Here is a 22,292-nt window from a genome sequence, read left to right on the forward strand (position 1 = left end):
CCTCCCAAGAGACCAGGCCAGGAGCAACCTGTGCTGACTGGGGTTTTATTATTTATTAACCCAAACTTACAAAAACAGAAGCGTTTTCACACCCCGTCAAGGTCAGGGTTAGGGAGAAGGGAAAAAAAAGGCGGCAACGGTTATAAAATGGGACCCAAGGGCAAGGAAGAGGCCAGGCTCTGCCCTCGTTATGCAAAGGCTGAAATGGGAAGAGGGAGGGGAAACCAGATGGGATTTAAGACACTGTTGGCATAACACTGCAGATTACCAGCAAAATGGGCTGCTGGAGGGGGATGAGCAGCTTGCCTGCAGCCAAGTGCCAGCAAAGCTGGCTGCTGCAGCACAGCCCCAGAACTCCCCAGCTGCCACCCAGAGCCCGCCCTGCCAGGGCCACACCACCCCTCCAGGCAGGGAAGACAGGTAAGTGGCTGCAAGTCCAGACAGTTTAATTGCAGTGGGGCTGAGACAGACGCCAAGGCAGGTTTGAAAGCTGAAATGGATGCACTCGGATGGCTAAGCTGAGCTGGGAGGCACGTGATCAGGACTGAGGTGCTCGGCAGGCAGCGGGGGACAGGGGAGCTGGTGTACCTGGAGCCTGCAGGATGCAGCTCCCTGCTGTCCTGCAGTAGGGGACTGGCAGTGGTGGCTCTGCTAGATCAGTGGCCAGCATGCAGCAGCCCTCAGCTGCTGGCTAGTTCTGCGTCAGTAGCCGCAGGAGCACTGCACTATTTACAGCACAGGAACCACAGGCTTGCTGTCTTCTGCCTCCAGAACCCTGGGAACCAAGCTGATGACACACAGGTTCATTGCAAGTAATCTACCCCTCCCCGTGGGCAAGCACTGCAGTGCCCAACTCCAGCTGCTGCCTTTGTGCCAAAGGAAAGGAAAAGAGAAGCCTGCTGTGCTAGCCGGATGGATGAACAGCAAGGATGTGCCTGCAAGGAAGAAAGCTGTCCCTAGGCTACCTGCAGCTGAGCAGCAGTCTGTACAGGGGATAAAACAACAAGATCAGCTTTAACTCAACTCACTCATCTAAGCAGACGTGTAAACAAGACGTGACAAGGAACTGGAGGGTTGTGGCACACACCCATTGTCACACACTATTTGCGTGAAGTCTGAGCTAGCTGGACAAGTGGATGTCTGTGCTATCCCCTGCCTGTTGATGCAGGGACAGACGCCAGCCAAGCCTCCTGGAGAGATAGGGATCTTTACAGATTATTTTTATTGATTCTTTTTAAGCTGTGGTATCAGAATCTGCTGGTGTTGTGATCCCCAGAGGCATGCTGCATTGCTACAGAGCAGCCTTTGGCTGGGTGGAATGGTCCGACAAGCTGGCAGACTGAAAGTCAGCTGGCACGCTCAGTTTGTTATAGAAGAGGTCATCCGTTCCTAGTTCTTTGTAAACCTGAGCTGCTTCTTCCCAGATCTCCCACCCCCCCCCAGCAGTCACTGCGGAGGAAGCGGGATGCCCCGTGGGTCAGTGACCTGACCCTCCTGCAGGTTCTTGACGAGCTGAGCCAGCCAGCGCTTTGTGGTGGTGTCATCCTTCAGGACCTGGGCAAAGGTGGTGTCCTTCAGTTGGTCAGGAAGGCACTGTCTGAGAGCTTCACGTGCCCTACATCAAAAGACAAGAAACAGGGCCCAACAAATAAACTCACAGGGGCAAGAGGGGAGCAAACTCCACTGGGAACACAACGCCAGGCCAGCCAAGGAAGTCACTGAGCACTCTGCTGACCAGCATGGCTCCCGTCCCTCAAGATCCCACCGAGCATACCCCTGTGCCTGTCCTGATGCCCGTCAGCCAATAGCACAAAGCCAGACGAGGCAGACAACAAATACTCACTCAGCAGCTTTGGGTAGAGCTGCTGGTCAGCTGAGGAAATTATAAACTGCTTTCATGCTGAATTTCATCGATTTACTGCTAACAGCTCACATGATGCAGAAGAGGGAGAGCACAGCACACCTTCCAGCTCAGTCCTCCCCTCATACCCAATCCAAGCAACGTTTGAACTCAGGCAACTGTAACCTGCTTGAATCAGACCAAGCTCCAAAGAGGCTGTTTCTATCACCATACAAGCTCCTGGAGCTAGCAAAATAAACAAACAAAAAAAAAACCAAAAAACCCACAGTATTTTCCATAATGAGCTGTTTAAGGACAAACAAGCAACCTCGACTCCAGATGGGCACTGGCAAGAAGAGCTGTGCTCCCAAGCAGACGGGAGAAGCCCCGGCCCAAACTCCTTAAATGTTTACCTGGGGTTATCAGAAAGGCGAAGGTAACAGCGGACAACGTGCTTGAGCAGCCGTGCTGATGGCTCCTTGGAGAGCTGCAGGACCATTTTACCCTGTATGACAAAGGCCAGTGCCAGCAGTTAGTGTTTGTCTGAACAGTTTCATGATTAGGAAAGACCATTAAATCACCCTGGCCTCCCACCCAGCGGAGCCCACTGCCTTTCAGCTGGACAGCCCTGCATGCAGCCCAGCCCCTTGCCTTGACAGCGTGCATCTCTTTCTCACACTGTGTAGGACTTTGCACGTGGTTGCAGCCTTGAACACACCCAGCCTAGTGAACACTACAGATGCCTTCACACACCTGCCCTGAGTCATGATTAGGAGTCAAATCAGATCTGCCCAGCAAGTTTTTTCCCCATGAAACCACACCAAGTAGCACTAACCGTTTTCCCCATTAGCTAAATTCACCTGTGTTTGGATTTTTAGTCAGTTAGCAATTAGTGGGGGCTGCCTCATCTGCCCTTTTGGAAGCTTCCTGTTCTTAGCTATCCCCTGGATACCAAGATTTCTTCAAAATAACGAACAAATGGTCAGAGAGCTCCTCACACAGCTCCTGAACAGGAATTATTAATTTGCCCTCTTAAAAGCTTCTAATACTTGCAGAGCATCTTACACATTTATCAGCAGACTAGGAAGCAACCCAGCACCCTCAGGAGACAGGAGTACATTAGCCCTATTTTTGAAATACAGAACAAATGTCTCATGAACATTTTTATCATGTCACTGTTTCAATCTATTGTGGGAATACACCACAAACAGCATTTCTTCCATGCTAACGTATCTGCACACATCCACGTCCTTCTGTGTTCATACCCTTCCCAGACATAAATTCTTCCTTGGTCTCCTTCCCCCCTCCCACTCCCCCCCCTCCAGGGCTTCTGTTTCTAATTGCTTGCCTGAATGTACTTTCAGCTAAAGCTGATCCCTTCCACAACTGCAGAAGTTGTATCACATGAGATATTTTGGACAGCTCAGAAGCATTCATATTTTGTTGTTCACGTGTGAGTTAGAAGTTAGTTTGGGAAAACAGATGTACTAATAAATATTCCCAATGAAAGCATCAAAATTTAGGCACAGAACCAGAACTACAAAGTGCTTAACTTAATGCTGCATTTTCATCTCTTGAGATTGGCTCTGTAAAAAGCAAACACTCACAAAATTGGGGTAATAGCTGTTCCAGAGCAGACACATATTTCAATTTTAGCAAGCTGAAGGAAATAATCCACTGGGGCTATTACTTTTGGGATGAACAAAATATGGATACCTAAAGCTCTCCTTTACAGGGGACAGAGGAATGGACAAAATGTCTGCTCTCTGTGCATTCTAACACAAGATTTAGAATCATATGAAAAAATTAGTAGGAACTGGGTTCAAAACAAACAAACTGGGGTTGGCCTTCCAGGCAGCAAACAGGAAACCTGTGCAACTCCTTGGTAAAGGACACTGTATGTGCAGTTCAAGGGGAGGACTGGACAAACACTGGGGGTTACTGCATAGAAAATCCACAGTTGGTCCTGGAAATCCAAAACCAAAAAATAGCTGGCAGCTGGGAGGCTGTTAGAAGGGCAAGTATCATACATGCTTGCTCTGCTCTTACTCCTTTGTTCAACCTCTTATATTCTTCTAACCTGCTGTGGGAGACAAACAGGGAAAGCAGATCCACAATCTGAACCTGTGTCACCACCTTTACATAAAATTAGACCAATTCACACCCTTCTTATTCCCTGGAGATGTTTACCCGATTTACCTTAAGGACTTCATAAATTACAACTATCTGTTCTCTTAACAGGCAAACCAGAGCTATATAAAGGAAACAAGCAGAACCAGAGAGCTGCAGAGCTACAAGCAATTTATCCAAGAACTGCTTGCCCATCTCACCCTGTGCTCCAGCCAGAGAGCAGTACAATAGCTGCCAAAGAAGTTAACTGCTGGAGCATATATATAACTACTTGTTTTGCTAAAGCAGAAGGAACAATCTTACCAGTATCATGGCAACATGGGAAAACCGCTCATACGTTTGACAGATGTATGCCAGCCCTGTGTCATCCAGAAGGATTTTCTGAAGAATAAATGTAGCAACCTAGAATAGGAAGAAAGCAGAAAAGAGAACATATAAAACAACTCATCTATCCCAAGAAAGAACAGTCTTTGTGCTGCGTTCTTTTCATGGCAGTCCCAGGGCTGAAAGGCCTTTCAGAAAATGCTGTTCTTGATTTAAAAAGTTTAAAGCCAAAACGAAATGCAGGACACTGCGCAATGACTGGCATCTTTGGCTAAGGAAGAAAGACAGATACAAAGCACTGCATACCAGACGACTGGATGCAGGCTGCATGAAGTAGCAACTACAACCAGGCTGCTCAGGACAGCCTCGTATGGCTCGTTGTGGCCACACTGCTCTGGTCACACACACTAGCCCTTGGCCCTGCTGTGTACACAGCAAGCTGGTTTCAGTTTCCATCTCAAGTATTACTGAAGCATGACCAGACACGTGACTGCCTGGAAGAGCCCTGGTCAGGTATGTCATCAGGCTTCATGAGAGAAGGACACAGACTGAAACCTGTGGCTGGCCTACCTGGGTCATCCATCCACAGATCTGAACTCATAGTGGAAAGCAGCCCTGATCAAATGGGGTAACCAACTGGTCCAGTGTGGTGAACATCCCTATAATCATCACCACCAACAGCTGCTGCTCAACCTGAGCACTGAGCAGTTACAGCATTTGTTCTCTCAGGCAGAAGGAAAATTGATCCAGCTCAGGACTGAAGGTTACTCTGCTGAACTACAAAGCAGACTGGGAGCTGAGAGCGGGCAAGATCTTTCCTAGCAGAACTGCCACGCTCAAGGAACACTCAGCTCGGTTTGTATTTTGAGGAGGTAAAACACCACCAAAAGTTGCCTCACCATTTGCAACAGGATATCAATCAACTCTGCAGGTTTCAGACTGCCTGGTCAGCTGGACATAAACAACAGAAACTCTTAAGAAAAACAACAGGTACCGTCTTGGAAAGTTCACTGCCAGACTCCATAATGCGTAAGCACAGGGGGATAATTTCTGTTGTCAATAAGAAGTTTATTACTTCTTGCTCATCAGTTTTCACCAAGGCTCCTTGAAAGAAAAACAAAAAGCAAATTTAATAAGTGATAAATTGTTTAAAAAAACAAAAAACAACAAAAACCCCTTGCTTATCATAGATGGCCTGTACTGTCCTGCCAGGAATCATTACATCTGAATGACTGACAGAGCAACTCCCATCCTAAATATGCTGCAGCATGTGGCTGGAGAAGATATCATTTTGGCAGCATAAAAGTAATCGAGCTGGTTTTGGAGGCTGGTTGTTTTTCAGAAAGGGGATATGTTCTTGGCTCTCCCCCTGGTGGTAACACAACCTCCAGTGACTCACAGCCACTCAACAGAAGCCTCTCAGAAGAAGAAACCTATCTCAAGACGCTCTTTGTGCATTGAGAGAGAAACACTCTGGACAGAAAAAGGGGAAAAAAAGTGGAAGATGGGGTAAATATACCCAAGACAATGACAAAAAGCCAAAGAAAGCTCAACGTGCACCCTCCCATCCCAGTCTCTAGTTAGCTGTGCTAAGGATGAAGGCACATCGAAATTGCAGATACTTGTTCTAACAGCAAGGAGGTTTCTGGCAACAGACCTAGACTTCAAGGTTTTCTTTTAACTGGAAAAATCTCACTTCCTATCCCAGACCTGACTTAAGTTGTGCAGGTTTCTATATCCACAGCTTTAACAGCCACTTCACTAGGAAACCAGTGCTCTGCATTAGTCTTATTGCTTACCGATCACCCCGAGGCTTGTGAGCCGCAGGTACTCAAATGGACGTGTCTTGCTAACTGTGTGCAAGAAGGGGTACAGGAAGAGAGGGATGTGAGCTGCCAAAAACGCTGATCTGCAGGACAGGGAGAACACCCACAAGAGACAAGGAAAACAAAGTGAGCGCACAAACCAGAACGATCATGCACAGCTTCACACTACTCCTGACAGACAACACTGCTGCTGCTGCTCCTCAGAACTGGGTAGCAGTTCATGCTCTGATGGTAAGGTGTGACATTCATTCTGCACTGGGCCATGTTTGTGCATTAACTACTGATTCGGGCTGAACTAACACCATCTTTTTCCTTGCTGACATGTGCAAAACAGGCTGAGAAAACCTGGAAGTCAGGCAGTGGCTGGAGGCTGCAGGTGTGGCTTTGCTTTTGCTCCTTGGCCACAGTCTCTGGGAAAGGCAGCCCAGCTCATTCCATTCTTTGGGCAGTTAGTCTAAATAACTGTAAGCTCATTAAAACAAGGATCCTGCATGTAGCACTCAGCACAAAGGCAGCCTTGTCTCTGGGTGAGCTCCTAGGATCTGTCACAACCCAATATTTTGGGAATTTGCAGGATGCTGGGATGATTCAAGGAATGCAAAGCATTCAGGACCACAATAAAGCTGTCATCCTGGTAATTCAGGCAAACAAGTAAAAGCAGCAGTCAGTTGCCTATCTTCCAGCTCTGTCTATTTTTCCACTTCTCTTGGTAAAAGAGCAAAAAGGAATTTACACACTTCCAGAATCAAACAAAATGGCAGAGCTGTCAACATCAGCAGTCCAGAAAACTTTCATACTTGGAAACACGCACCTTGTTTCAGGATGAGATGCAACACACTGTAACAGAGCTAAAGCATTGCACACTCTGTTGGACTGATGGGCAGTCAAGGTTGGAGGATTGATTGATGGATAAATATTTACAATTTCCTAAAAAAGTAATAAGTGAAGAAAAGTTAAAGGAGAAAAAAAAAAAAATCTGCAAGCTGCACAAATGCATTTGCCCAGCAAGGGACTGTGGTGCCATGAGATTTTAGTCTGCTTTCACTAAGCACCACTCTCAAGTTACATGGCAGTTACATGCTGCAAAGCAAATGGCAGAGTTATGCCAGAATGAGTTTGACAAGGGGTCACACAGATACAGTCAAACTTTAATTTTAGCTCCTCCCTCAAAAAAGGGCTCATTTGATTTCCTGGCACTTTGTGGATGTGGGGATTACTTTGTTTTGAATTTCCAGAGCAAGGAGGAATGCTGTTCCTGTGCCTAAAGGCAGAGCACACCCATTTCCTTCATACCATTGCTGCTGGTACTCTTCTAACTCAATGAAGGGGAAGCAGCTGAAAGTGAGAAGTCCAATTCAGAAAACTGTCTGCTTCCAGCTATGGCTCCTTTATGATTTTCTTCGCTTGTTTCAGTGCCATCCTGTTTTCACAGTCTGGCATCACCTATCCTACACAATTTTCTTTCCTTCCTCAAATGAAATGACTAGATTCAGCAGAGATGGGCAGACATCAGCTGTGGTTTACCTGGAGCTCAGCTGAGCCACTCTGTTTGATCAAAAATGCAGGTAGTTTTCTTTGCAAGGTACTCTGGAGCAGTGAGCTCCAAGCGCTCCCGTGCTGCCCCAATGAGGGCTCTCTGTAATGGCAACCTTTAGATCAAGTAGAATCATAGAATCTCTCAGGTTGGAAAAGACCTTAAAGACCATCGAGTCCAACCATGACCTAACCATCCCACCCTAACTAACAACCCTCTGCTAAATCATGACCCTGAGCAGGTAGTACTCAAACTTATGGGAAAATAAAGAAAAAAACTCCACAACACAAAACGGAGATCTTAGGAGTAAAACTGCTGTGGATCTGAACGTCATCTACAGGAAGTTCATACACAGAAGAACTTGCCTGCTCCTCTTTCAGCTATATAAGCTATCTCATCAACAATCTTAGGGCCTAGTCTCTAAGAACATCACCTTGCAAGTGGTGACTAATGGAAGACATTAGAAATGCCATCCTCATGTGGTTCCCCTCACCACACGATCCAGCAGCCATCATACACACAGAAATGGCATGAAGGGACATATCAGCGCCTCCCCAGATCCACCCCATGGACACACAGAGCTCTGCCACGTAGCGGTGCTGTGCCACGGAACAAAGCTGAGCTCTGCCCTACCCACCTGAAGGAGTGCTGCAATCGTGCCAAAAGAGTGCCACAGCATGGGGGCAAGGTCAGGCACAGACTCGCGCTTCTTGCTCAGCTCCAGCAGTGCATTCTCCCTCGTCTCAGGGCTGGACAGCTCGTTGATCCACTGGTAGATCTTCTCACGGTCCACCTGAGCCAGCGCTGTAGGCACAGGCTGGGAAGGAGACAAGAAAACTTCGGTCACGAAGCCAAACGCTTCTCACAGCCTCACAGGCAAAGCAAAAAAAGGGCTCGAGGAAGTGGCTGGGGAGGGAGGGACTACAGCTGCATTAAGAAGCAGTGGATATGGATGATCGCTTAGATCAAGCTTACTACTTCGCCTATCTGAAACACAGATGTTTCACTTTCTGGCCTGACTCATTAGGGCAGTCTCCCTTGATTGGCCTGCCAACCATTTCCTTACAACTTCATTTGGTGACATGAGAGCCGTGCTTCTGCCCATCTGTGTCAGCAGAGCTCCTGGGGAGGCCACACATACTTTAGCCACCTATCACCCACTCTGCCTGCATTGATTTCATGCTTCAGATGCAAGCTCCCACAAATCCCACCCAAGTAATGCAGATGCTGCCTTTTTCTCTCCAGGAACAACCAGGATACTCAATGAATCCCATTGACAGGCTTCAACAAACATGAGAAAAGTGTTCATACAAATAACAGAAAAATTCTCACTACACCAACATCAATACAACGCTGTGGGGCAGACAAAAAACACAGCCAGTAACACTGGTGTTACAGACTCCTCCAATTCATCCCTGGTATCTCCTTTAGCTGCACGGAGTTAAAAGGAAATGTTTCAAGACTGTTTTTGTGCAGAAGTTCCTATTCAAAAACAAACAACCCTGAGAAGGGCAGATGTGCATTCATTGTTAAGACACTTTCTACTACTTGGGAGAAACACACAATTTCTCTTCTGCCTTTCTTGAAACATCATGGGAAAAAAACATCAAGGCCAACAAGTTTTCTGGGCAAAAAACAAAATTAGGGAGGGCTGAGAAGAAAGGGATAGCAAACAAGTGACACGTTAGCAGTTTCTGTGGAAATGGTAAAGAAAAACCTCGCAATGAAAGCCTGTCTCATGCCACTGCTGGCATATCAAGCACTCAGGTTGCAAGCAGGCCTCCTACATGGATAGTGTGGTGATTCAGACCAACAATTTGAAGGCAAACTTATGCATTAAAGTGAGTGCTTCATGCACTGCACTGCCAGCAGTAGTGCTAGCAGCAGCTCCTTACTGAACACAAAAGAGTTGGGGAACTGACAGCAACTGGATCCAAAATGAAGTTCCCAGAGCTGCTGGAAGGAGACCATGCCTTAGGGACATACCCCCATAGCCTTCCCTCTTTATTGCTACAGCAGTTTCCTTGCTCAGCTATCCACACATTATATTCATAATCATGTCCTAAAAAACCCTGTGGGATTGACAGTGGATTGAAGTTGTAATTTGTAATCTCTTCCTCTATGTAATTTAGGCTACAATATAATCTGATGTGCTGTGTTACCAATCTCCACATCTCAGGCCTCTAATACCTTGTACCTGCTCATCTTTCCTGCTGTGCCCTTTTTCTCCTCTTGTCTACCCTATATTATTTCATTTTTTCCCCCAGAACTTCATACTGAAATGATAACCTAACAATTTTATGTACAAGGAACACAGTTCCAGTGGTAACTCCAATACCAGAGCTGGAAGAGAGAAGGTGAACAGACTGAGCTCATTTGTTTTCATTTGGGATGGCAGAGTGACAAGCAGTGCAGCAGTAATGTTGTTATAATTGTGTTATCTAAAGCTTCCATCTATTTTTCTAGACTCGTTGTTTCAGTTCCTGTAAGCTTAAATATATCGACCCTTTAAAAGCACAATCATGTGTCTATGATCCCTAGAGAGCACTAAGCAGATTTTCCAGACAATTAAGTTTATGATGCCCAGTATCAGTCTTACTGAGAACCAGTTGCTGGTCACAGGCTCTACAGTTGCTCAGTAAACATTCTAGCTGAAATCGAAAGCCACATTTTGTCTTCATTTCCTGTTTCATTGTTGCTTCCCCTCTTCCCAGACCTAAAACTGTGGGGAACCCCAAGGGCTACACACAACCTCTGCACTCTCTGAGGCAGCACCCTACCAGGCAGGCCTTCATCTGCACACAGGGAAAGCAGGAGCTCCCAGCAGTGTCTCACACCACAGGACTGTGCCACCTCCACACCACTGACAAGAACAGGGTGCTACCTCAGACATCCCTGCTGATCACATCCCCAGCAACAGCTGAATGACCTGGAGAAAGGCAATTGGCTTTCTCCCCCATGTGAGCAGCAGCTGCCAGGCATGCTGAAGAAAACAGCCAACCCCCAATACAGAATGCTACCCAATCAGATACAGGTGCTTTTAAAGAAATTTTGGTTGATCAGCAACTCAAAGAACACCAACACAAACTTTGAACTTAACTATCAGTGAATTCACTAGTTCAATCTGGACTTCCCATGCCTTACTGCTACCTACAGCTACAGTAAAGCTGTATTTTTTTTTCTTAGCTTATTCTCCAGTCTTCAGTGTCTAACGCTGTCGTCAGACCTAAAGGCAAAGTGCCAGCTCTGCCACCAGCACTGCAGGGACAACAGCGATGCTCCTGCTTACAGCAGCTTCATCATGAGACGCTCACAAAGCCTCCAGGAGCTCCTCAGCCCACTCACTGTTCCACTCAGAGCAGCACTATTCACCTTTGTTAATACAACTGCCAAGGACTTCTGCAGAGTGGAATGCTCCTCCTTCTCACATTCAGCCTACAGCGCATTGATCGTAGTAAGAAACGTTTCAATACAGATCCATCAGGTAGCATGGATTGTGACAAATTAAACACACACTCAGATGAGCCCCAAAGTAAAGCTGACTTCTAATCCTGACTTCGATTACGTCGTTAAAACTGCCTTCCAAAAAAATCCTCTTACAGAAGGATGGGTGGCACTCAGATTAACAGCAAACATAACAGCACCTCGTGCATTTTGACAGCTGTTTTGGAATTGGAGAACCATTTGGGTCGGAAGGGACCTTTAAAGGCCGTCTGGTCCAACCCCTGCAACGAGCAGGGACACCCACAGCTCCATCAGTGCTCAGGGCCTCTCCAGCCTGACACGAAATGCCTGCAGAGACGGTGCAGCCACCGCCTCTGTACAGCCCATGCCATCGCCCCACCACAATACACCACTCTCAAGACGTAAATGCTGATTAAAAGCGTTCAGTACGAGCTCGCGTTCCCTCCCGTGCTTCAGAAAGCAGCGTCTCAAACCTCATCAAAAGCATTTGCAGGCAGGAAGACTCGGAAGCCCGCTCAGCTCCCGCTGTGGCTATTCGCGCTCGTTACGCCGAGCAGCACCGCAGCCATCTGCCGCCTGCAGCGACCCGCTCGCCCCAAGCCTCTGCCAAACGCTTCGCCCGCAACGAGCAGCTACTCGGGGAGCCGAAAAGCCAAAGGGCACACACATCGCCCACCCAGACCGCACGCTGCCGGGCTCCCCGCGCCCCAACCTCGCCCCAGCAGCTCCGGTTCCCCGAGGGACACTCGGGCCTCCCTCCCCCTCGGCCCGCGCCCGCCCGCCCGCCCGCCGTCTCCTGAGAAGGAAACGAGGAGCTCGCCCGCCGAATGAACCCTCAGACCCCCGGTGCTGCCGGCTCACCGCGGCTGTGGCCAGGCTGTGCATGGTGCCGGTGGCTCCGGGCCGCGCTCAGAAACCCGCCGCCATAGAGGCAGCGCCGCGCGGGGCGCCGGGAAGGGAACGCGGCCTCGAGGAGGACGAGGTGCGCGTGCGCGCAAACAGCGGCGGGGAGCGGGCCGCTCTCTAACGGCGCCTGCGCGGCGGCAGGAGGGGAAGGGACGAGAGCGCCGCTTCGGAGCGTGGGCGCGTGCGCGGCGTGCCGGGAAGGGCGCAGCGGCGCAGCAGCGCTGACGTCAGCGGGGCGCGCGCGCCTGCGTGCCGTGCGTCGCGCGGGGAGCCGGTTCCCGCCATCCGCCGCCGCGCCCCTCCGCGGGCCGCAGGTACCGGGAGCGCCGCCCTTCCCTCGGAGCGGGGCCGGGTGATGGCGGCCGCGGCCTCCGGAGGGACCGCCTCGCCCCGCAGAACCGCCTCGGGCCGCCCTCCTCTCACCCCCTCCCCGGACGCGGCGTCCGGCCCCGCTCGCTTCTAGCGCTCCTCCGGGGAAGGCCGCATCTCCGTGTGGAGGTGGGCGCACACCCCGCAGCACGCGTTCTCTTTCCCGCAGGTTCCGAGGCGGTGCCGGCTGCGGTGAGGCCCCGCCATGGCCCCGCTGAAAGTGCACGGCCCCGTGCGGATGCGCAGCATGCAGACTGGCATCACCAAGTGGAAGGAGGGCAGCTTCGAGATCGTGGAGAAGGATAACAAAGTCAGCCTGGTGGTCCACTACAACGTGGGGGGCATCCCCAAGACATTCCAGGTGGGCGCTGCTGGGCCGTGTCCTTCCCGGCTATCGCGTGTCGCTACTCCTTCTGCCTCCTTCCTGAGCGCCATCCCTCGGTTGTAGCCCTGCACTCGAATTATTCAGGTGTGGTGTTATGGTATCCGCTGGATGGGAAGGGCCGAGCAGCAGGTGTAGAGCTGTGACCCACGTCTTGCTTTTTGGAATACCTTCTTGTTGCGATAGGTGGGCAGCCTGCAGGTGATGTTGAGATTTGGTTTTGCTTTGCTTTTTAAAAGAATCATTTAGCAACTTTCCAATCAGTTGGGTTTGTTGCCTCTGTGCTGCCTCTGCTTTCTGGCATCACTGCTGTTTTCTGACTGGTGTATCAGACCTTTCTCTGATCCATTTGTTTCTTCCTATGAACTTAATGAAAAAGAGAACATGTTGCGTTTGGAATACCAGGTTTTTGCTCCCTTAGCAAGCTGAGAAGTCTCAGCAAGGAACCTGAAAGCCTGTGTTGTATTGGAATCAGGGTGTAAGAGAGGCACGTGCTTTGATTGCCTCATACCATTGTAACTGTAGACTTGATAATATCAAGACCGGCCCACGTTGCTGCACACAGTGCTGTGACTGTGCTTTTGGTGGAATCCCAGTGTTTGACCACGGTGTTACAGTCCCTTATTCCCCTTATGCCTTCCCAAGGCTCCTGTTTGTGCTCTGTTCTGCCAGGATGAGTTTTTCTGTGGCACAGTAGTGCCTGGAGCTGTGGTTCTGTAGGAGGGTGAGCCTGCCCAGCATCTGTCTATGTCTGCAGGGACAGGCTTTGCTCCTGTCTCTCTTCTGGCTGTGGCACTCCTCAAGTCTGCGAGAGCTTTGTGGAGAGTTTCCACTTGGAGGGGGCCAAACAGCAAGTCTGATGGACTGGGAAGCGTGGTGCTCTGCATCTAGGGGCACAGCAAAGAGGAAATGAACAGCCCAAGCCTTAGAGCAATTAGTTTCATTAGGCCAACAGTTATTTTCCAGCTGGAGCTGCTCTCTGGTCCTGATCATCTTGAGGTAGTACAGGTGCTGGCAGCAGGGAGAGTGGGCTCCCCGTTGTGTTGTGCACCTGTGCCAGCTGGTCCCAGTCTCGGTGCCCTCATTACAGGTGTGCCAAATACTTTGTAATTCTGCTTTAAAAGTACCATTCTCTTGTTTGCTTGCTTTCTTTTTCCCCCTGGCAAGTTGCTCTGAGAAGTTGTGAGCAGTTTCCCCCACTTTTTCACTTTGCTGTAACAGAACATTCATGTGGATCCTGGGTTATATTTCTGTTGCTGTTATTTGATGTTTTGATGAGTTTGCTAGATACGAGATAGTGTGTGAAATGTGTCATTTATTTTCACCTCCTGAGGTGCTAACGCTGACTTTTTGGTAACAGGTACACAGAGACTGTGCTTGGAGACCTCTTATGTGAGCATTTTGAATAGGAATACATTGTGCTGCACTGAGATGCCAGAATATCTGTAATCCCTGTGCACTGACCTCTGTTTTAAGAGAGAATGAAAAACTTGGGACCTGTTTTCCAATATGTAGGGGAGAAAGAAACCTCATGGATGAACACTTTGTACAGGAATCAGTTTTTGTTCTAAACTTGAGTACGGTTTGTAGGGGACAAAACAACTGTATAGTGAAACTGAGGTTGCCTTACGACTGCTGTTCGTGTCTGTTAATTGGATATCATTATTTGGATCAGCTGTGTGGTGATGCACAGGTGGTGCCACTTGAGGAGGAGGCTCCAGTCTGATGGGCAGCCTCTTGCACTGCAGTGCCCAATGGCCTTGGCTGTGGTTTCAGCTTGCAATGTAGCAATGTCCAGGTAAGAACGTCATTGTGTAGCAGTGCCTGGTTTTTAGGAAAGGCTGCAGAAGTAGCAGAAAAATGAATAAGTGCAAAAGGATGCAGAAGTTGAAAAGTACTTGTGTATTGACATCTGTATGGTCGCTTCTCCACAAAACCCACACCTTGTGAGTGACTTAGCAGGAAGCAGCAGTTACTTCATGTTGTAATATAGCGGCACAGCGGAATTATTGGAGAGAAGTAACTCTTAAAATTGCTCTCATGCATGACTATAACCTCAAAACTTTTGACACTGTTTACTTGTTGCCGTGCTGTACAGAGACTAAAGGTTTCTTACTTACCACCCCGTGAAGTTTTTTTAAGCTTTGTCAAGTCTCTTTTCCTCTGAGTGAATTATAGAGTGAGCATAAGTTTATGCACCACATTTAAAACTCAAAACTTTAAACTTTCCCATCTTAAAATAATATTTTGAACCAGACAGAGGAGTTTCAGGCAGCCAAAAGGGACTGTAGGATGTTTTCATTCCTTTGGTTTAGAACCGTCGCACTCAACAGCAGAGCAAGTTTCAGAAAGCTTAACCAGGAATGCAGGGATTGATGAGCCATAGTAGTGCTGTCCTTTGGGTTATGTCAGCTCCCAGATGACTGATAGCTTTAATTCTGTGAGGCTTTATGCTTGCTGGGAGTAGAGCAGGGGGATGTGTTTCTGTGCAAGTGCCTCTTACGCTCTCTCTCGGTTTGAAGTGTTTTGTTTGAATTTGTATTTGGGCCTTTCTAAAGCACGCTGATGGTGATAGCCATTTCTTTGCTTTCAGCTAAGCCATAACATCAAGTCTGTGACCTTACGGCCCAGTGGCAGAAAGCTGTGCTGCCTGATGCTGACGCTGAAGGATACCAGCTTCCTGACCATTGATAAGGTACCGCTTAAAGACGCGAATGAGATGCGGATGTATTTGGATGCGGTCCATCAAGACAGGCTTCATACTGGTAAGTGTTGTAGTAGTAATTCACACCAGTGACAGCTTAGAGAAGGTACAATACTGTGGTATGGGTGTTTTTTTTTTTTTCCACCTTTAGCCACCTTTCCTCCTTACGTTACTTTCTGTGCATGTTATATTTGTGCAAATCTGTCTGGCTCTGACCCCCGGTTTTTGTTGTGTGCCTTTGTCATGCTGAACAATAAGCAGAGATGAAACAATCAGGGATTGTTTCTGTTGTGTGTACATCGGTATTTGAAAAACTCGTGTCTTTATCACACCTGCATAGTTTCTTTTGATTCTTCCACTTATTTTGGTTGTTTTAAGGGTAGGAACTTTTCTTCACACTGAGTAAATGGCCAATATAAGGGCAATCCATAAACATGTGCTTATGTCTATGCACTCAGAATGTTGTACTGTCTGTTGGCAAGAAATCTGGTGTGTCTCTTCCAAAACCAACCTCAAAATATCTTACACATACAAATGCTGGTCAGTGAAATGAGCATCAAATCAAACATTGTGTACTTTTCCTGTCAGCTGGGAAACCCTCTCAGGGATCTGGCAGCTTTGGAGGTGTGCTGGGCAGCAGGACCACACAGAAGGAAGCTAATAGGCAATTCTCTTATATAGAGAATCAGGTTTGTTCAACTGTTCATGTTTTTCCTCTTCTCTAATTTTATTTTGTTCATTTCCCCCTCTCATTCTCTTATTGCATGTTGTAATAGCACCATAAATATTTATTTTGCACCCAAAGTCTTTGTGTCTCTAGGGCTTGTAATAGATGCGTACAGGATGGTTGGCAATGGTGCTTCTTGCTTGTAAGGAGGCTCATAGTCTGTTTGCTTTAGGAAGGTCAACATCTGCCTGTAGAAAACCGTGCCTGTTCTTCAGACTGAGCTGTATCAGTCAGGCAGAAGAGGAGCAGCAATTGAAGGAAAGTGGTTGAGGCTTGCTTCTCAGTTTTGAATATCTTTGTTTATACTGAACACTTCAAATACATGGCAGCTGAGTAAGCTTTGATCAGTGCAGGTCTTAATGAGTTTGTACACATCTGGCTAAAGTGTGCAACTGAAGAGCTGATGGCTGAATTTTTGTATTATCAGAGTAGAGTTACTGAACCTGTGCCATTCTGCTTTTTCTCTGTGTGTATATTTTGCAGACTTCTCCCTGGAAGTGTTTTTTTTTTCAAAAGACTTTAGTTGTTCCTTCTCTCCCACCATGGTGTATCTACCAACTTTAATTTGCACTGTAATCTCTGTGAATATATCTTAATAGCCCTGAGGGCAAGTATTTTTTTACATTGTCCCAAAACAAATTTTGCATGTTGCTTAAAGGCAATCTCACAGTAAGAACTCTTAAGGTTGCATGTGCGTTGGTAAGATTAGACACATTTAGTTTTCAGGTATAAAGCTGACACACATTCCTTAGCTCGTTTCTCTGCATTGGCCCAGGGCTGTCAAGGCACTGTTTTAATTGTATGCCTTTTATATACCTTTTTTTTCTTCTTTTAATGCCACCCAGGATTGATCTGAGGGTGGTTAGGAGTTGTGCTTTGGGTGTTTTAATCTCAAAGCACATAATGGAGATTTAAACACAAAAGCCCAACTGACTTGTAATTGGAGCACGAGAAATTTGTTACTGCTGTGGAGTTTCGTGGTCATGACTTTGATCAGTGCAGTCAGAAGTTTAAGTCTAATTAACGTGAAGCTCTTGCTCTATCACAAGTGGCACTTTTCTGCTTTTGGGTACTACGCTGTGGCAAGTCAAGCAGTGGTGTAAATGCTAAGTGTAGGCTCACGGTGGTGGTCATGTTTTTCGCTGTTTTTATTGTCTCTGTTTTGCTTTTGCAGGCTCCTCCCAAAAGGGTGACTGTGGAAACTAAGGATGAAAATCCATTCCGCAAGGTGCTGGGCACCCCAGCTCGGGCATCTGTTAAGAACTCCAGTGGAACTGGAGCACCTGGCAACAGGGGGAATGTTGCAGCATCTCCAGCGTCATCAGTCGCTCACAGAACAGGCTTGCTGGAGAGCCGGTAAGGGTGCTTTCCAGTTTGCATGTGGCATTGTAGAAGTTTAGGTCTTTAGAGAACTGCAGGTAGAGTTGCTACACCTGGAAGGAAGAAGAGAGTGTGCTTCTTCCTCTGCTTTTGCTGTTACTTTGACAAGGATGGTGAAATGTGCTTTTCCAGCCTCTTGCTGGTGCTTGAGCTTTATGAGCAGCTTAGGTGAGCAGACCAAGTGTTCCTGTGTGCTATGTTATAAAAGTGAAAACCATGGAAGATAAGTGAAACACATAACACTGAGAAATGCTCTTCTTTTGGAAGAGGATTATTTACTTGCCTTTCTGGAAGAGTGACCACTTCAAATTCTTTCCTCATTAGTGAAAAGAGGAAAAGAGCACAACCTCCAAGTTCAGAAATGAGTGAAGATTATCCCAAAGAGAATGATTCTTCGACGTAAGTAACTGTTGTTTCTACTTTCTTATTTAAACTCTGTGCATTTATAAAGGTAGGTTCTTTTTTAAGACAAATTTCATGAATTGTTATTTGGAAAATATGGCCTATGTGCGCAGCTGCATTTAATCTTAAGTGAAAAGTCTTGTTTAAATAATTGGTTAAACTTGTGAGCAAAACATACCTGTTCACTAGCCCTAACACCTTTATTACTTGACGTAAATGTTTTAAAACGAGTCATAAATGTCAACCAGGCCTACCCTGTCTTTTCTGTAGCATCTCTGACTTACGCTCTTGTATATCTACAGGAATAATATAGCTATGAGTGATCCAGCATGGAAATACTTAAACAGTAGCAGAGAGAAACAGTTAAAACTGAAGCAAGAGGAGGAAAATAGGACGTCAGGTAAAAATAAAAGTAAATCCAGATGATACCTGCTATTTGCTCTGTTCTTAGCTTACAATCTGCTTTCTTTGTGCCGCCAACATTCCTGCTTCCTACAAAGCCATATCTAAGATGTAGGCATCTTTCCTTTGCTTTCAGAGCCTACTCTGGCTTATCTTTCACTGCTGATCAGTGTGATCCTGACCCCTGTATTTGACTGCTGAGGCCAGCTAGTGTGTATGCCTGTTTGAAAGTTCAACAAGCAGCCTCGTGCTTTGCTCCCAGTTGTCCTTCTCTCTGGGAGGGGTGTCCTATAAACATCTAATAATTTCCTCTCACCCTCTTGTTTATCTTCATAACTCTTTATGTGCTATTAATGCCCACACAATATTGGATATTGGAAATTATTAGTGGGCTGTTAGTGGGTATTGTGAAACTTGTATATTTGTACGAAATATGGTGTTGTTTATTGGATAGTTAAAGCCTTTTAAATGGTTAGTGGCAATTGCTTCTAAGTGTCATAAGTTTGAGTATGGATGTAATGGGCATTGTGGAGTCTCCTTCTATGGAGATACTCAAGACCTACATGGATGCCTACCTGTGAGACCTATTGTAGGGAGCCTGCTTTTAGCAGGGAGTTTGGGCCTGCTCTAGAGGTCCCTTCCTACCCCTGCAATTCTGTGGTACGAAATTCAGTTAAAAATCCAGGGTCCTTTTGTGTACAAGTTACCAGTATTTGTGTTAATACTTCTAAGATACTTGCTTTAATACTTTCTCCAATGTATCTGCAGGATAGTTGTTTTGTTTTTTTTAAGAATTCTGAAACCTTCTGGCTATGTAATTTGAAACCATTAGTGTATCATGTAAACATCTGAGTTATGTGAAACAAAGTGACCTACTTCTCTATTTCTCTTTATAAAGGTGTTTTACCGCTGCAGTCGTCATCCTTTTATGGTAGCAGGTCCTCATCAAAAGAGTACTCCACTAGCAGTTCCACCCTGGACAGGTAGGCCTGATTCACTCCCCTGAGCTGTAAATGACAGTCCATTCCCAGGAACTGGGATCTTCTGTTTCCTGTGTGTTTATTATGTGGTACGCAGCTTTTACGGATAAAATGTGTATAGCTTAAAATCTCAAGCACCCAGTGCATCTACAGTCACTCTTATACCTCCCAACTCCAGTACTGCTTTAAACAGATGGACTGTCTAAGTTCACTCTTTTATAGTCACTGTGAACGACTGATCCAGGTGATAGCTGAGGTGTCGTTGGTTCAAGTGATGTTGCATACACTCCTGTAGATGTAAGGAATTTTAACCAAGGGAAGTTTTCTGGACAGACGTTTGCCTTTTTGTACCTCTTTGTCACTGTGATAGATGCTAGTTGTCTTCTGTGACTTTGCTAGTCCTTCTCCTCCATGGTGATACAGTTGCGGTGTCCTGAGGTGTTACTTTTTAAGGCAGAGAAATAGAAATCCTTCACTACTTATTCTTTTATGGTTTTAGGTCTAGTGTATCCAGCCAGACTACTTCAGCCAAAAGAAGCCTGGGATTTCTTTCTCAACCTGCCCCTCTTTCTGTTAAGAAAATGAGATCTAATCAAGATTACACAGGGTGGAACAAACCCAGAGTGCCCCTTTCCACCCACCCTCAGCAGCAATTACAAGGGTAGGTTCAATTTTCTTTATCTAGCATGCATGCCTTTGTCATTAGAACATGGATATTCTTGCTATAATTGTTTCATGGAGGAAAAAAAAATATCTTGAAATCAATGAACATGGATTTCCCAGCTTGGAAAATACATATTCTTAAATTCACTTCCTGAAAATTTGATGTATATAATAACTTTAGATAATTGGCATTCCGTTCATACCACTTCCATGATTCACTTTTATATCTTGTGCACATACCCACATCTTAATACTTTGATTGTTGTAACTCATGGATGTTTTGCTGACAGACGTTGCCTCCTGTAATTTTTCAGTTTAGTGTGAAGGGCAGAGGGACAGCTCCAATAAAAGCTGTGTGGGGGATACCTGGGGTGATGGATGGTCCCATGTGGTATCAGTGCTGTTTAACATGGGCACGATGACACATTTGTGTACATACTACACTTAATTTTCTGTTTTTCAGGTTTTCTAACTTAGGAAACACGTGCTATATGAATGCCATTCTACAGTCCTTGTTTTCAATCCAATCCTTTGCTAACGATTTGCTCAAGCAGGGCATCCCATGGAAGAAGATTCCACTCAATGCGCTTATCAGGTAAAATTCATTTTCTGAGAAGATTTTCTCCTTCATTACTGAGAAGCTTGTTTCCTAGTATTGAAGCAACTTTGTGTAGAGGGTGATGTATGTGTGTACACATAGGTGTACCTGTCTGTATTCTGGAGCTTTACTTAAGAGGCTGGCTTTTAGGAATTGTAGCGCTGCGTAGTTCTTTGTGTGCTCTACTTCTAATGATAGATTAAAATGTGCAAAAATGCAGAATGACTTCTTAAACCATTATCAGCTAGGGTTTAAGCTGGTCACCAAATCCTGCTGTGTGAGGGATTATGAATTTTTGGAAGATACACTTTGTCTGGTAGCTGTGAAAAGTGTTTGTATTCTGCATTTGATCTTACTAAATGCAGACAAACCTCATGTCAAGAAATTCCAAGAGTCATGTGTAAAGTAGTTTTTTCTCTTGGAAATTTAGAATTCATTTGCCATTCAGATTCTGTTGTACGTCTACCAAAAAGACAAACTGTAATTTGGATTTGCACTGTGCTCTCTGCTGTTCAGCATTTGTTATGTGCACTACTCTACCTCCTGTTTTCCTCTGACTAGCGAGATTCAAAGCATCAGAACCACATTCCTGCATTCATTTCATTATCATTGTATTCTTTGGAGTCACTCCTATTCTTGCTGTCTCTCCTTGAAGTCTTTCTATGCTGCTCAGAATCATAGATATGATTGCATTGCAGTGATGTACGTTTTGGAAAGTTCATAAATTTTGTGAAAGCATTTGTTATGCTTGTGCCTTGTACATCTAAAGGTAAACTGTGGGTAGAGCTTGTGTAACAATACAATAACAAAAAAATCTTAAGGAAAAAAAGGAACTTTTGACCATGAAACTTCAACCCAGTCATTTATGAAATGGCACCAAAATAAATAACACGTTTCCTATAAGTGTTTTCAAAAAGCATTGGTCTTTATCTTGCTGTAAAACCTATTGCAAAAATAAGTTAACAGAGCTTTATAGGACTCTTCTCTTTACCTTAGAAGAGTCAGGATGTTTTCATTTGGCTCCTGTTCCAGTGGTGATCTCAAATTAGAGAATTCTAAAATACTTCAAATGTATTGAAATGTACAAATTCAAAATACTTGAAATGTAAAAGGTTATTTTCCATTTCCTGAAATATTTTCATACCAAACTCCCACGCTGCTTATCACATGGCAAAACCTTGTAGAAACCCTTAAAAGAAGAAGCCGTTTGTTTTACTGGAACTGTCTGAAGGCCTGGATGGTCGCTCAGTGTCTCACTGCATTGACTTCTGCAGACGTTTTGCCCATCTCTTGGCGAAAAAGGATGTCAGCAGCCCTGAGGTTAAGAAGGAGTTGCTCAAGAAGGTGAAAAGTGCCATTTCAGCTACTGCAGAGAGATTCTCTGGGTATATGCAGAATGTAAGTATCGTGCGGTCTAGGACCAGTTGTGTATGCTGTTTGTTGTTTGGACTGCACTGAACTCCTGTCGGGCTTCATCTCCGTTTGGCAGTGATTTGAGCTTTTGATTGAATGATAACTGTTGCCTGCCCTCTGCTAGATCAAAACTGTCTTAGTATTGCTGTGAATGTAATGGACAGAAATGTGATTTCCCTCATCCAAGTGTGTGAGAGATTCTGCACAGAGTTCTAGAAAATGATTGTGTTGAGATTACCCTGTTTCT

At 46.0% G+C, this 22,292-nt stretch overlaps 2 protein-coding genes across 4 annotated transcripts in view; one reads left to right on the forward strand and one right to left on the reverse strand.

The window, feature by feature from the left end:
* Positions 1-31: 31 nt before the first annotated feature.
* Positions 32-12,075, reverse strand: LOC122191661 (CCR4-NOT transcription complex subunit 9). Of its 2 annotated transcripts, none has more exons than XM_042892014.1 (8): positions 11,981-12,075; positions 8,292-8,471; positions 6,932-7,047; positions 6,094-6,203; positions 5,289-5,398; positions 4,274-4,372; positions 2,254-2,345; positions 32-1,615 (listed from the first exon to the last, which is right to left on the reverse strand). In XM_042892014.1, exons 1-8 carry the CDS (start codon positions 12,002-12,004, stop codon positions 1,447-1,449), a joined length of 900 nt encoding a protein of 299 aa, XP_042747948.1. In that variant the 5' UTR covers positions 12,005-12,075; the 3' UTR covers positions 32-1,446. The 2 variants fall into 2 exon arrangements, with proteins under 2 accessions (XP_042747948.1, XP_042747947.1); XM_042892013.1 differs by having other exon boundaries at positions 32-1,621.
* A 488-nt stretch (positions 12,076-12,563) lies between these two features.
* The window catches only part of LOC122191665 (ubiquitin carboxyl-terminal hydrolase 37), a 30,126-nt gene continuing 20,397 nt past the window's right edge, over positions 12,564-22,292 (forward strand). For both annotated transcript variants that reach the window (XR_006182442.1, XM_042892024.1), the window contains exons 1-10: positions 12,564-12,755; positions 15,370-15,541; positions 16,069-16,169; positions 17,382-17,563; positions 17,912-17,986; positions 18,292-18,389; positions 19,290-19,374; positions 19,871-20,032; positions 20,498-20,629; positions 21,907-22,030. Coding sequence is in view for 1 of the 2 variants with exons in the window: in XM_042892024.1 (XP_042747958.1) it covers positions 12,600-12,755; positions 15,370-15,541; positions 16,069-16,169; positions 17,382-17,563; positions 17,912-17,986; positions 18,292-18,389; positions 19,290-19,374; positions 19,871-20,032; positions 20,498-20,629; positions 21,907-22,030 (1,287 nt within the window). In the remaining variant the exon portion in view is untranslated. The remainder of the gene's footprint in view (positions 12,756-15,369; positions 15,542-16,068; positions 16,170-17,381; positions 17,564-17,911; positions 17,987-18,291; positions 18,390-19,289; positions 19,375-19,870; positions 20,033-20,497; positions 20,630-21,906; positions 22,031-22,292) is intronic.

Source organism: Lagopus leucura, unplaced genomic scaffold (assembly GCF_019238085.1).
Source record: "Lagopus leucura isolate 7727_CA_CO unplaced genomic scaffold, USGS_WTPT01 63725-0_obj-0_obj, whole genome shotgun sequence".
Classification (NCBI taxonomy): Eukaryota; Metazoa; Chordata; class Aves; order Galliformes; family Phasianidae; genus Lagopus; species Lagopus leucura.

Excerpts from the sequence above, each read along its gene's own strand:
- LOC122191661 (XM_042892013.1), bottom strand. The coding sequence starts at position 12,004 with ATGCACAGCCTGGCCACAGCCGCG. Across the intron at positions 5,399-6,093 it reads CACAAGCCTCGGGGTGATCG|GAGCCTTGGTGAAAACTGAT; the intron begins GTAAGCAATAAG and ends TTTTCTTTCAAG. Across the intron at positions 2,346-4,273 it reads CCCATGTTGCCATGATACTG|GGTAAAATGGTCCTGCAGCT; the intron begins GTAAGATTGTTC and ends TTTGTCATACAG.